This window comes from Salmo trutta, chromosome 20, assembly GCF_901001165.1.
Source record: "Salmo trutta chromosome 20, fSalTru1.1, whole genome shotgun sequence".
Classification (NCBI taxonomy): domain Eukaryota; kingdom Metazoa; phylum Chordata; class Actinopteri; order Salmoniformes; family Salmonidae; genus Salmo; species Salmo trutta.
The window spans coordinates 14435692-14450370 of record NC_042976.1 but is presented as its reverse complement, the minus strand read 5'-3'; the positions used below and the strand labels follow the sequence as shown (position 1 = coordinate 14450370).

The window sequence follows — 14679 nt, the reverse complement described above, 5'->3', positions numbered from 1 at the left end:
TTTGCCTGAAACTGACCTTTTGGTTCTCTTGACCTCTTTCTGGTGCTCGGTGAGGACTCTCTCCTTGGTCTCGGGGGGGATGAACACAAAGTCTATAGAGGCCTGCTCCTCCAGTTCCTCTCTACGAGGCGGCTTGGGAGAGCCAAAGTCGAGCTTCATCTGTTGGGGAGGGAATAGAAGTCATCTCCAATATGACAGATTGGATTTGAAATGATACAATGACTATAAGATAGTGCAGACTGACAGCTTTAATTTGAGGGGATTTTCATCCATATCGGGTGAACAGTTTAGAAATTGCAGCACTTTTTGGAAATAGTTCCTCCCCCCTGATTTTAGGGAACCAAAAGTATTGGGACAAATTCACTTGTGTATTATAGTAAAATGTTGTGTTTGGTCCCATATTTCTAGCACACAATGATTACATCAAGCTTGTGACTGTACAAACTTGTGGGATGCATTTGCTGTTTGTGTTTCATATTATTTTGTGCCCTATAGAAATTAATGTATTGGGTCATTTAAGTCACTTTTATTGTAAGTAAGAAAATAATATATTTCTAAACACTTCCACATTGTGGTTGCTACCATAATCCTGAACGAATCGTGAATAATGATGAGTGAGAAAGTTAGACACACAAAATATCATACCCCCAAGACATGCTAACCTCTCACCATTACAGTAACAGGGGAGGTTAGCATTTTATATCATACCCCCGAGACATGCTAACCTCTCACCATTACAATAACAGGTGAGGGGGGTTATGATATTTATGCCTCTAACTTTCTCACTAATCATTATTCACAATTCATTCAGGATTATGTCTAATACTAGTAGAAACCAAATGAATGTAGAAGTGTTTAGAAACTTTCTCTTCTTATTTATAATAAAAGTGACTAAAGTGAATCCAAAGTGCTGGAGTACAGAGCAAAAACAACAAAACAAATTGTCAATGTCCCAATACTTTTGGAGCTCGCTGTATATGAAAGCTACCTAGATTATCTGGCTCAGACTGGCACTGTGATAACTGTCAATTTATAAAGGGCTTCAATAAATGTGATTGGTGGGTTCTGAGAATAGAGAAATAAATGAAATTGGTCCTTACAGAGACAGGCTTGGATGTCTTGGAGTTCCAGTCTTTCATCTCTCCAGCCCTCGCCAGTAGAGAGTCTCTCTTCACCCCAGGAGTCACCTGCACTCCACTCAGCTTGGTCTCCAGCTGAGAGCTCTCACTCTGCACACACACCCAGAACATAATCCAGGGATTAGTATACCATTCATATGAAACCATCTTAGATTTGACTTATTCAACAGGGAAAACACTCACTGAGTACTGTCCACTGAGCTCATCTGGAACTTCAACAGACTGAAAGCCAGGTAAGAGGATAGGAGTGTTCTGCTTCACCTGGCTTAACACTGGCCTGGAAACAGAAAGAAGCAAACATGAAAACCTGATCATTAGTTTAGGTCCAGACCTAGATTAAAACACTTTTAATGGATATAAACAAAAACATTATTTAGCTCAAACTTGAACTTGTAAATCTAGATTCTTACTTGAGTTCTTCTGGGTAGACGAGGACCAAAGCGTTAGCGAAGGTTGAGTTCCAGAACTGTGTGACGAGGGAGCGGACGTGCTTTCGCCGGTGGAGGAACAGGACACAGAGCAGGGGGGACAGCAGGGACAGCAGCTCATCATCATAGGCCAGGGCTGAACATGTCTGCAGGCAGCCCAACACATCAACCAGGAGCTTCTCCAGCTGGAGGGACAGGGACACGACCACCCACACAAAAAGGATTGGTTAAAGAGCTGAAGCTTGCAAAGAAAGCGTAGCCAACACTTCTATAATATCTGTACAGTAGTTTATATAGAGAGATACATTTCAAATCAAATCTTATTTGTCACATGCACCGAATACAACAGGTGTAGACCTTACAGTGAAATTGACTGTACGTTTGTTTATCCCATGTGTAACTCTGTGTTGCTAAGTTGGTCGCACTGCATTGCTTTATCTCGGCCAGGTCGCAGTTGTAAATGAGAACTTGTTTTAATCTGGCCTACCTGGTTAAATAAAGGTGGGGGGATTTTTTTTTTTACCAAATAAAAGTAACAAAATAACAATAACGAGGCTATATACAGGTGGTACCGGTACCGAGTCAATGTGTGGGGGTACAGGTTAAGCTGTTAAGGAGACTTTTGGACAAAGAAAGAAAATAGTAAACATTTGAACACACCTTTGCTCCAAGACTTGAGGTGGATTTCGGCTGCTCATTTGGAGTCCTCCCAGGCTGTTCATAGAGGGCTGTGAGGGGCTGTGTGAGAGAGGCCAGGGCCTCCTGGATGGCTGTAGCCAGGGATAGATTAGAGAACAGGGTAGAGAGGATGGAGACCAGGGCCAGGCCTGTACCTTCAGGGACAGTCTCAGGAGCCTCAACAGCATTAAAGGCCTCCAGGGCCTGGACCAGCAGGGTCTGGAAGGTAGACAGGTTCCCAAGGGCTTTGCTTTTCTTACGCACCCAGGCCAGAGGGGTGTGGGGAGCTGGAAGGGACAGGAAGGTAAGCAAACATCAAGGCCACCCATGCATACAAAGGATTTCTTTGGATAAAAGCTTCTGCTTAATGAGATATCTATAGATAGATCTTACATTTCATCTTCTGTTGAAACTGTGGAGTGTAGGGAGAGAAGTCAGAACTCTCAACGATGACCAGGAGGATGTTAGCAACCGCATCCAACGTTGACAGAACCTGGAAAATGACCATAATAAAATCAATGAATCTGAACAATGAAAAGTATTGTGCAGCAGTATAATATTCTTATTCAAAGGGCTAACAATGCCGGTAAATTAGATACGTTTGTACAGTAAGCCCTCTCCACTCACCCTCAGGGCCTTCCTGTCCAATAGGGCAGCCATCTTGCCACACAGCTCCTCACAGCAGACATTCTCCTCGGCCGTGGCCACCAGGGCAGAGCAGCAGGCAAACACCTTATACAGCCTGGACCACATACCCAGCATGGACTTCTGGGTTGTCTACAGAGGAAAGGAGGCAAAATCAGTGTTTGAGATTGACCAATGGAAATGTGCTTTTTGCAAATACCAACTCTCCCGAGACAACCTCGGAGAGCGGGGTCACGTCCAGGGTCTGCCATTATCAACGCTGACCCTGGAACAATTAGGGTTAAGTGCCTTGCTCAAGGGCACATCGGAACAAGCAACCTTTCGGTTACTGGTCCATTCGCTCGAACTCAGGGTTTCCCCAAACTCAGTCCTTGGGACCCCAAGGGGTGCACGTTTTGTTTTTTCCCCCAAGCACTACACTGCTTATTCAAATAACCTACTCATCATCAAGCTTTGATCATTTGAATCAGCTGTGTAGTGCTGGGGGAAACTAATCATGCACTCCTGGGGTTTTGAAAATCCTGCTCAAACCGCTAGGCTACCGCGCGCCCTTGCAGTGGGACAGCGCATCATCAAATCCTCCTGCATCCCAAATAACTACTCTACTGATCAAAATAAGCAAAGCACTGAATTCATTCATAGTCGCCAACTTAAAATCCAATAGCATGACCTTAATCAAGGGAATCTGAGAGACTCACCTGTGGCAGGGCCTTGCCAGGTAGCAGGTGTGTGATGGGGAACATCAGGGCAGTGTGAACAGCACTGAAATTGTGCTCCAGAGCGTCCCCTTGGTTCACCTCATTGGTCTGTCAGGGAGGAGAAAAACCTTATTAAAAACCAATCTCCATCGCAAATCTATTTGTGCAACGCATAGGTTAATAATAATAGTTTGTGTCCACTTGGTGAAATTGGTCTTGTATCTCAACAAACAAGCACCATATTCAGTGCAGTTACAGGACATGTATTTACAGTGTCCACTTCATACCTGTGTGATGGTAACAGTCAGTGGGTTGACCACCACGCTCCACATCCTCCACAGGTGTTCCTTATTTCCCAGAGTCGCCGCGCCGCGCCCCACCGCCCCCAGGACCGCCTCCCCAAATGCCAGAGGGGACGTGAGGCCTGAGAGACCACAGCTCACTAGGGTCTCTAAACACAGGAAAAACCTGCGGGGTGCAGAGACAACTCAAATAGGACAGGAACAAGATACACTACATGGCCAAAAGTATGTGGACACCCCTTCAAATTAGTGGATTTGGCTATTTCAGCTACACCCGTTGCTGAAAGGTGTATACAATCGAGCACACAACCATACAATCGCCATTGGCCGTAGAAAGGCACGTACTGAACAGCTCAGTTTGTCTAATTTCTGCCCTGCTAGAACTTCCCCAGTCAACTGCAAGTGCTGTTATTGTGAAGTAGGAACATCTAGGAGCAACAACGGCTCAGCTGTGAAGTGGTAGGCCACACAAGCTCACAGAACAGGACCACCAAGTGCTGAAGCGTGTAAAAATAGTCTGTCCTCGGTTGCAACACCCACTAACAAGTTCCAAACTGCCTCTGGAAGCAACGTCAGCACAAGAACTGTTCGTCGGGAGTTTAATGAAATGGGTTTTCATGGCCGAGCACACAAGCCTAAGATCAACATGCACAATGCCAAGCGGCGGCTGGAGTGGTGTAAAGCCATTGGCCTCTGGAGCAGTGGAAACACGTCCTCTGAAGTGATGAATCACGCGTCACCATCGGCAGTCTGATGGATGAATCTGGGTTTGGCGGATGCCACGAGCACGCTACCTGCCCCAATGCATAGTGCCAACTGTAAAGTTTGGTGGAGGAGGAGGAATAATGGTCTGGGTTTGCCTGGTTCGGGCTAGGCCCATTAGTCCCAGTGATGGGAAATCTTAATCCTACAGCATACAATGACATTCAAATCAAATTTCATTTGTCACGTGCCGAATACAACAGGTGTATTAGACCTTAGAGTGAAATGCTTACTTACAGGCCCTTAGTTAAGAAAAATAAGTGTTAAGAAAGTATTTACTAAAATAATCTGTACAAATATATATTTCTATAATTAAAGAGCAACAATAAAATAACAGTAGCGAGGCTATATACAGGAGGTAATATGAACAGGTTAGTCGAGGTAATATGTACAGGTTAGTCGAGGTAATATGAACAGGTTAGTCGAGGTAATATGTACAGGTTAGTCGAGGTAATATGTACAGGTTAGTCGAGGTAATATGTACAGGTTAGTCGAGGTAATATGTACAGGTTAGTCGAGGTAATATGTACAGGTTAGTCGAGGTAATATGTACATGTAGGTTGAGGTAAAGTGACTAAGCATAGATAAATAGTAGCAGCAGCATAAAAATGGGGCTTGGGGGGGGGTTCAATGCAAATAGTCTGGGTAGTCATTTGATTAGCTGTTTAGTCTTATGGCTTGGGGTAGAAGCTGTTAAGAAGCCTTTTGGACCTAGACTTGGCGCTCCGGTACCGCTTGTGTGCGGTAGCAGAGAGAACAGTCTATGACAAGGGTGGCTGGAGTATTTGGCCATTTTTAAGGCCTTCCTCTGACACCGCCTGGTATAGAGGTCCTGGATGGCAGGAAGCTTGGCCCCAGTGATGTACTGGGCCGTACGCACTACCCTCTGTAGTGGTGATGCAACCAGTCAGGATGCTCTCAACGGTGCAGCTGTTGAACTTTTTGAGGATCTGAGGACCCATGCCAAATCTCTTCAGTCTCCTGAGATGGAATAAGCGTTATCGTGTCCTCTTCACATTCTAGACGATTCTGTGCTTCCAACTTTGTGGCAACAGTTTGGGGAAGGCCCTTCCTGTTTCAGCAAGACAATGCCCCCGTGCACAAAGCGAGGTCCATACTGAAATGATTTGTCGAGATCAGTGTGGAAGAACTTGACTGGCCTGCACAGAGCCCTGAAATCAACCCCATCGAAATGCTTTGGGATGAATTGGAACGCCAACTGCGAGCCAGGCCTTATCACCCAACATCAGTGCCTGACCTCACTAATGGTCTTGTGGCTGAATGGAAGTAAGTCCCAACATCTAGTGGAAAGCCTTCTCAGAAGAGTGGAGGCTGTTATAGCAGCAAAGGGGGGACCAACTCCATATTAATGCCTAGGATTTGAAGATGTTCGACAAGCAGATGTCCACATACTTTGTAGTGTCCCATGTGGCTCAGTTGGTAGAGCATGGCGCTTGCAACACCAGGGTTGTGGGTTCGATTCCCACTGGGGACCAGCATGAACAAATATGAAAATGTATGCACTCACTACTGTAAGTCGCTCTGGATAAGCACGTCTGAAGTGACAAATGTAGTGTGTGATGGGTTTTGCCTACCTTCCTGAATGCACTGACTGGGAGTCATTATGGATAAGATGGTCTGCTAAATGACTAATAAATAAATATATACCCAAGCATAGGAACACACTGGGATACTCAGTTCTATGTATTCTTCAGATTCACTACATGTTCTATGTACATTGTCCATAATGTCTACTCAGGCATTGCCCGTCCTTATATTTCTTAATTCAATTTTAGTTTTACTTTTTAATATTTGTGTGTATTGTGTGTTGTTAGGAACACAAGCATTTTCTACACTCACACTAACATCTGCGACCAATAACATAGGATTTGACTGTAATGCTGGTTGCAAAAAACTCAACGAACAATTCTTAGTTTCAAGTTATCTTGGAAGTGGTAAGCCCCAGGAGACATCTGTTTCTGGTTGGACAGGGGAAAGGAACAGAATTCAGTAAAGGGGAAACCGACCTCTCATCTTCTACGAAGCCTCCCACCAGACTGCTGTTGTAGAACAGGAGAATCAGGAACAGAGCCGGGGTTCCCTGGGGGCAGAGATGCAGGAGTAAGAGACCAAGTAACCACACAGCATTCACAACACAGACATTTCCCAAGAGCCCCATATCAAAGACTGCAGGATGTTCATTTCTCTAGAGAAGACAACGTTATGGAGCAGGTTACAGGGTTGTCATCCCTATGGCATCATAAGTGTCTACAGCCATGTATCAAGTAAAATCGTGAACCTTCTACATTTCAGCTTTCATGGGTCCGATTTACTTCAGATTCATCATTTGCAACAGAGGACAGAGCCAGAAGTAGCAGGGAGCGACTGGATGGACAGATTGTATTTCAAATGTAAATGATGTAGCCCAATGACCAGGAAGAGAGAAGCTATAGACACTCACGTTCAAAAGATCCATTTTTCCCACTTGATAAGAGGCAGATCCCAGTATCCTTTGAGGGATACCCTTTACTGTCATTTCCAGCAGACTCTGCATACAGAGGAAGGGGAAGAATACAAGGAAAAGGTTAAACAAGCTTATATAAACAAAAGAGAGTTTTAGGACATTGAGTTCCTTAATGCAACATGACCCACTAACATAGGCTAGCAGCATAGATAGGTCTTACCAGAGCCCTGTGTGCAGGGAGGGCCTCTGAGGAGATGATGCTCTGTAGAGCCTGTAGTAACAGGGGGAGGACCTCAGAGCCCTGGCGCTCTTTCTTATGGCCAGCTGTCACATAACAAAGGTACAAGGGACAGGAGGATAGACGTTTGAAGACACCAGGGCGTTTTCTCAAGTTGCCTTTCCTCACATCCACACTCCGAGCCACCTCCTCAAAACGCATTGGAGGAAAAGGTCAGAGGGGAGGGACTTTGGATTTTCTCATCGAACACATTTTGAACAGGAGAAACTAAACATAGAACATAACTTCTGTAATTTCTTTGAATGGGCATCACTGGGGACTGGCCCCTGAGATTTCATTCCTCGTCATAGTGGTTCCAAACTCAGACTTAAACTGATGACAGCGGGGCTGGACCTGGGGTGGGGGAGGCTGGGGTCTCTCAGCGCCAACCCCTGACAGACAGGACCCAGGCCCAGCTGTGGTACTCTGTGTGGGGCTGCAGGGCTGACCCATGGCTGGAAGGGTCAGTCCAACTGAGCAGCAGCCACAGAACATTGACCACTATTAGCTAACTAAATGAAGATGGAGTGAGGTTAAACTGTACGGCATTACTCATCCAGCAGAGTGGGACATGCAGCTTGGGGCTCCATCATGCCTATATATACACATTTTCACTGGTCAACTAATCACTAAATCCTCCATTAGTTGAATTAGCTGTGCCAGTGCTACAATACATTAAATAAGTACAACGGCTGGGGACACTGTAGGAGAGGTTTGAGAAACACTTAGGAGTTAGCCAAGGCTGAAACTAACTGATGAGTGACTTAGGTTAGAGTTTCCTGGATGGCCTGCAGCCTTACATCATGATGGGGGGTTTATTCTCTAACTCTAATCACTAACAGGCCCTGCACTGTTTAACTGCATGCAATCTGTTCTGTGTGTGTGTGTGTGTGGGGGGGTTGACTTTGGCTGGTACTTACCAGCATCAATTGTTGCGATTACGAAACTTACAAGGTTCCTCCATATAAGGGCAAGCAAGGCATCTGCAGGGGAGAGAGAACAGGCGAGTCACCCCACATGAAATGCCCGTCATTCAAACCCCCACGCATGCACTTCTACACAAAACACACAATTCTTCCTTCCAACTCCCCCTCTACCCCACGCAGTGACTCTCAGAAACTGTTTCCAATCACTAGTCCATGTGAGGGAGCCCCTCCAAGCTAGCAAGTCAAGCCAGAGCTATCCTATCCCCTTTGTGGCGAGAGCACTGAGCATTAACACGCATATCTCTGGAGGCTGGGGCCTCGGCTCCTGGAGGAAGGCCAGCTGAAGTCATTTTCATTGTAGCACAATAACCTTGATCCTGTGAATAGGTTTATTCTTTTAGTTGCTCATTCCTACAGAACATTTAAATGACGCTAGACAGGGTAACAGAGGATTACAGTATACCACTGCATCATAGCGGTGGGATTTGGGCTGCTACAATGAATGGAATTTCAGGGTCTGAATGGTTGTTTTTCATAGTGGCAGGAAGTTAGGCCTACATTTTTCCTAACTGGACTACAGGTGATTTGTGCCCTCTTCCTGACTAGCAGTGGAAGAAACTGCTACACTCTGAGGCTGGCTCTGAACATGTTTGGAATAGTCAGTCATTATGGCTGCCATAGAGCCTATGCTAATATCTGTTGCAGTGAGTTAGTTGAGGGCAGGTCGGTACCTGGGGCGTCTTTGCCGATGCAGATGAAGCTGTCGCGGACTGCGGAGATGAGCAAAGAGCCGTGCTTGGTGAAGGAGGGGGGGCTGGACAGGAAGGGGTGAACTAGAGGTTCTGCCAAAACGATACAGGAGAGTCATTTCAGAGAACCAGGCAAGCAGTTTCCAACTGGAACATTTATCTGATGCATAAATCGTTTATTATAATTTATTTAACTAGACAAGTCAGTTAAGGACAAATTCTTATTTACAATGACGGCCTTACAAAAGGCAAAAGGCCTCCTGCTGGGACGGTGGATTAAAAATACAATACAAATATAGGACAGAACACATCACAACAAGAGAGAAACCACAACGCTACATAAAGACCTAAGACAACACAACATGGCAGCAGCACAAAACATGGTACAAACATTGGGCACAGACAACAGGACAAAGAGCAAGAAGGTAGAGACAACAATACATCCCGCAAAGCAGCCACAACTGTCAGTAAGAGTGTCCATGATTGAGTCTTTGAACGAAGAGATGGAGATAAAACTGTCCAGTTTGAGTGTTTGTTGCAGCTCGTTCCAGTCGCTAGCTGCAGCGAACTGAAAAGACGAGCGACCCAGGGATGTGTGTGCTTTGGAGACCTTTAGCAGAATGTGACTGGCAGAACAGGTGTTGTATGTGGAGGATGAGGGCTGCAGTAGGTATCTCAGAGGGGAGGAAGGCCTAAGTTTAGAGTAAAGGCATGTCATCCTGCTGTAATACAAACACAGGTTTCTGTGTAGTGAGCTGAGGCTTGTGAAATGCATGTAAAATAAATTGTGATGTGAATCAAATCTTCTCTACACCCAGTCAGGTTCACCTAGCAGTTCATTGCAGCTAGCGACTGGAACGAGCTGCTACAAACACTCAAACTGGACAGTTTAATCTCCATCTCTCCATTCAAAGACTATCATGGACACGCTTACTGACAGTTTTGGCTGCATCGCATCATGTATTGTTGTCTCTACCTTATTGCCCTTTGTCCTGTTGTCTGTGCCAAATAATGTTTGTACCATGTTTTGTGTTGCTGCCATGCTGTGTTGTCATCTTAGGTCTCTTTCAGTAGTGCCTCGTCGTGATGCGTGTTGTGTCCTATATTTTTTAATACCAGCCCACGTCCCCGCAGGAGGCTTTTTGCCAGGCCGTCATTGTAAATTAGAATTTGTTCTTAACTGACTTGCCTAGTTAAATAAAGGTTAAAATATATATATATACAGTTGAAGTCAGAAGTTTACATACACTTCGTGCTATAAATTCTCAGACAACCCAAAGATTCCTTGATGCCCTTCCAGACTCCCTCTGCCTACCCAAGGACGTCAGAGGACAAGAATCAGTTAACCACCTAACCGAGGAACTCAATTCAACCTTGCGCAATACCCTAGATGCAGTTGCACCCCTAAAAATTAAAAACATCTGTCATAAGAAACTAGCTCCCTGGTATACAGAAAATACACGAGCTCTGAAGCAAGCTTCCAGAAAATTGGAACGGAAATGGCGCCACACTAAACTGGAAGTCTTCCGACTAGCTTGGAAAGACAGTACCGTGCAGTATCGAAGAGCCCTCACTGCTGCACGATCATCCTATTTTTCCAACTTAATTGAGGAAAATAAGAACAATCCGAAATTTCTTTTTGACACTGTCGCAAAGCTAACTAAAAAGCAGCATTCGCAAATGGAGGATGGCTTTCACTTCAGCAGTAATACATTTATGAACTTTTTGGAGGAAAAGATCATGATCATTAGAAAGCAAATTACGGACTCCTCTTTAAATCTGGGTATTCCTCCAGGGCTTCATTGTCCAGAGTCTGCACAACTCTGCCAGGACCTTGGCTCAAGGGAGATACTAAAGTGTTTTAGTACTATATCTCTTGACACAATGATGAAAATAATCATGGCCTCCAAACTCTCAAGCTGCATACTGGACCCTATTCCAACTAAACTACTGAAAGAGCTGCTTCCTGTGCTTGGCCCTCCTATGTTGAACAGAATAAACGGCTCTCTATCCACCGGATGTGTACCAAGCTCACTAAAAGTGGCAGTAATAAAGCCTCTCTTGAAAAAGCCGAATCTTGACCCAGAAATTATAAAAAACTAATCGGCCTATATCGAATCTTCCATTCCTCTCAAAAATTTTAGAAAAAGTTGTTGCGCAGCAACTCACTGCCTTCCTGAAGACAAACAATGTATACGAAACGCTTCAGTCTGGTTTTAGACCCCATCATAGCACTGAGACTGCACTTGTGAAGGTGGTAAATGACCTTTTAATGACGTCAGACCGAGGCTCTGCATCTGTCCTCATGCTCCTAGATCTTAGTGCCGCTTTTGATACCATCGATCACCACATTCTTTTGGAGAGATTGGAAACCCAAATTGGTCTACATGGACAAGTTCTGGCCTGGTTTAGATCTTATCTGTCGGAAAGATATCAGTTTGTCTCTGTGAATGTTCGTCCTCTGACAAATCAATTGTAAATTTCGGTGTTCCTCAAGGTTCCGTTCTAGGACCACTATTGTTTTCACTATATATTTTACCTCTTGGGGATGTCATTCGAAAACATAATGTTAAATTTCACTGCTATGCGGACGACACACAGCTGTACATTTCAATGAAACATGGTGAAGCCCCAAAATTGCCCTCGCTAGAAGCCTGTGTTTCAGACATAAGGAAGTGGATGGCTGCAAATTTTCTACTTTTAAACTCGGACAAAACAGAGATGCTTGTCCTAGGTCCCAAGAAACAAAGAGATCTTCTGTTGAATCTGACAATTAATCTGGATGGTTGTACAGTCGTCTCAAATAAAACTGTGAAGGACCTCGGCGTTACTCTGGACCCTGATCTCTCTTTTGAAGAACATATCAAGACTGCTTCAAGGACAGCTTTTTTCCATCTACGTAACATTGCAAAAATCAGAAACTTTCTGTCCAAAAATGACGCAGAAAAATTAATCCATGCTTTTGTTACTTCTAGGCTCGACTACTGCAATGCTCTACTTTCCGGCTACCCGGATAAAGCACTAAACAAACTTCAGTTAGTGCTAAATACGGCTGCTAGAATCCTGACTAGAACAAAAAATTTGATCATATTACTCCAGTGCTAGCTTCCCTACACTGGCTTCCTGTTAAGGCAAGGGCTGATTTCAAGGTTTTACTGCTAACCTACAAAGCATTACATGGGCTTGCTCCTACCTATCTTTCCGATTTGGTCCTGCCGTACATACCTACACGTACGCTACGGTCACAAGACGCAGGCCTCCTAATTGTCCCTAGTATTTCTAAGCAAACGGCTGGAGGTAGGGCTTTCTCCTATAGAGCTCCATTTTTATGGAATGGTCTGCCTACCCATGTGAGAGACGCAGACTCAGTCTCAACCTTTAAGTCTTTACTGAAGACTTATCTCTTCAGTAGGTCCTATGATTAAGTATAGTCTGGCCCAGGAGTGTGAAGGTGAACGGAAAGGCTGGAGCAACGAACCGCCCTTGCTGTCTCTGCCTTGTCGGTTCCCCTCTTCCCACTGGGATTCTCTGCCTCTAACCCTTTTACAGGGGCTGAGTCACTGACTTACTGGTGTTCTTCCATGCCGTCCATGGGAGGGGTGCGTCACTTGAGTAGGTTGAGCCACTGACGTGGTCTTCCTGTCTGGGTTGGCGCCCCCCCCTTGGGTTGTGCCGTGGCGGACATCTTTGTGGGCTATACTCGGCCTTGTCTTCGGACGGTAAGTTGGTGGTTGTAGATATCCCTCTAGTGGTGTGGGGGCTGTGCTTTGGCAAAGTGGGTGGGGTTATATCCTGCCTGTTTGGCCCTGTCCGGGGGTATCATCGGATGGGGCCACAGTGTCTTCTGATCCCTCCTGTCTCAGCCTCCAGTATTTATGCTGCAGTAGTTTATGTGTCGGGGGGGCTAGGGTCAGTCTGTTACATCTGGAGTATTCTCTTGTCTTATCCGGTGTCCTGTGTGAATGTAAATATGCTCTCTCTAATTCTCTCTTTCTTTCTTTCTTTCTTTCTCTCGGAGGACCTGAGCCCTAGGACTACCTGGCATGATGACTCCTTGCTGTCCCCAGTCCACCTGGCCATGCTGCTGCTCCAGTTTCAACTGTTCTGCCTGCGGCTACGGAACCCTGACCTGTTCACCGGACGTGCTTGTTGCACCCTCGACAATTACTATGATTATTATTATTTGACCATGCTGGTCATTTACGAACATTTTAACATCTTGACCATGTTCTGTTATAATATCCACCCGGCACAGCCAGAAGAGGACTGGCCACCCCTCATAGCCTGGTTCCTCTCTAGGTTTCTTCCTAGGTTTTTGGCCTTTCTCAGGAGTTTTTCCTAGGGAGTTTTTCCCAGCCACCGTGCTTCTTTCACATGCATTGCTTGCTGTTTGGGGTTTTAGGCTGGGTTTCTGTACAGCACTTTGAGATTTCAGCTGATGTACGAAGGGCTATATAAATAAATTTGATTTGATTTGATTTGACTTAGGTTGGAGTCATTAAAACTCGTTGTTCAACCACTCCACAAATTTCTCGTTAACAAACTATAGTTTTGGTAAGTCAGTTAGGACATCTACTGTGTGCATGACAAGTCACTTGTCCAACAATTGTTTACAGACAGATTTCACATATAATTCACTGTATCACAATTCCAGTGGGTCAGAAGTTTACATACACCAAGTTGACTGTGCCTTTAAACAGCTTGGAAAATTCCAGAAAATTATGTCATGGCTTTAGAAGCTTCTGATAGGCTAATTGACATCATTTGAGTCAATTGGAGGTGTACCTGTGGATGTATTTCAAGGCCTACCTTCAAACCCAGAGCCTCTTTGCTTGACACCATGGGAAAAACCAAAATAAATTAGCCAAAATCTTTAAGAAAAATTGTAGACCTTCACAAGTCTGGTTCATCCTTGGGAGCAATTTCTAAACGCCTGAAGGTACCACGTTCATCTGTACAAACAATAGTACGCAAGTATAAACACCGTGGGACCACGCAGCCGTCATACTGCTCAGGAAGGAGATGCGTTCTGTCTCCTAGAGATGAACGTACTTTGGTGCGAAAAGTGCAAATTAATCCCAGAACAACATTCTTGTGAAGGAACTTGAAGATGCTGGAGGAAACCGGTACAAAAGTATCTATATCCACAGTAAAACGAGTCCTATATCAACATAACCTGAAAGGCTGCTCAGCAAGGAAGAAGCCACTGCTCCAAAACCGCCATAAAAAAGCCAGACTACGGTTTACAACTGCACATGGGGACATAGACTGTACTTTTTGGAGAAATGTCCTCTGGTCTGATGAAACAAAAATTGAACTGTTTGGCCAAAATGACCATCGTTATGTTTGGAGGAAAAAGGGGGAGGCTTGCAAACTGAAGAACACCATCCCAACCGTGAAACTCGGGGGTGGCAGCATCATGTTGTTGGGGTGCTTTGCTGCAGGAAGGACTGGTGCACTTTACAAAATAGATGGCATCATGAGGTAGGAAAATTATGTGGATATATTGAAGCAACATCTCAAGACATCAGTCAGGAAGTTAAAGCCCGGTTGCAAATGGGTCTTCCAAATGGACAATGACCCCAAGCATACTTCCAAAGTTGTGGCAAAA

At 45.0% G+C, this 14679-nt stretch overlaps 1 protein-coding gene across 4 annotated transcripts in view; it reads right to left on the bottom strand.

Annotated features, from left to right (window-relative positions):
• Positions 1–14679, bottom strand: part of LOC115155597 (telomere-associated protein RIF1) — a 45330-nt gene that overhangs the window by 8807 nt on the left and 21844 nt on the right. For all 4 annotated transcript variants that reach the window (XM_029702363.1, XM_029702362.1, XM_029702364.1 and 1 more), the window contains exons 12-25: positions 9051–9161; positions 8314–8376; positions 7337–7440; positions 7114–7200; positions 6680–6753; positions 3876–4056; positions 3589–3696; positions 2873–3022; positions 2639–2738; positions 2228–2532; positions 1550–1752; positions 1323–1416; positions 1101–1229; positions 17–159 (exon numbers count right to left, since the gene is read on the bottom strand). In XM_029702363.1, coding sequence (XP_029558223.1) covers positions 17–159; positions 1101–1229; positions 1323–1416; positions 1550–1752; positions 2228–2532; positions 2639–2738; positions 2873–3022; positions 3589–3696; positions 3876–4056; positions 6680–6753; positions 7114–7200; positions 7337–7440; positions 8314–8376; positions 9051–9161 — 1852 coding nt within the window. The remainder of the gene's footprint in view (positions 1–16; positions 160–1100; positions 1230–1322; positions 1417–1549; positions 1753–2227; positions 2533–2638; positions 2739–2872; positions 3023–3588; positions 3697–3875; positions 4057–6679; positions 6754–7113; positions 7201–7336; positions 7441–8313; positions 8377–9050; positions 9162–14679) is intronic.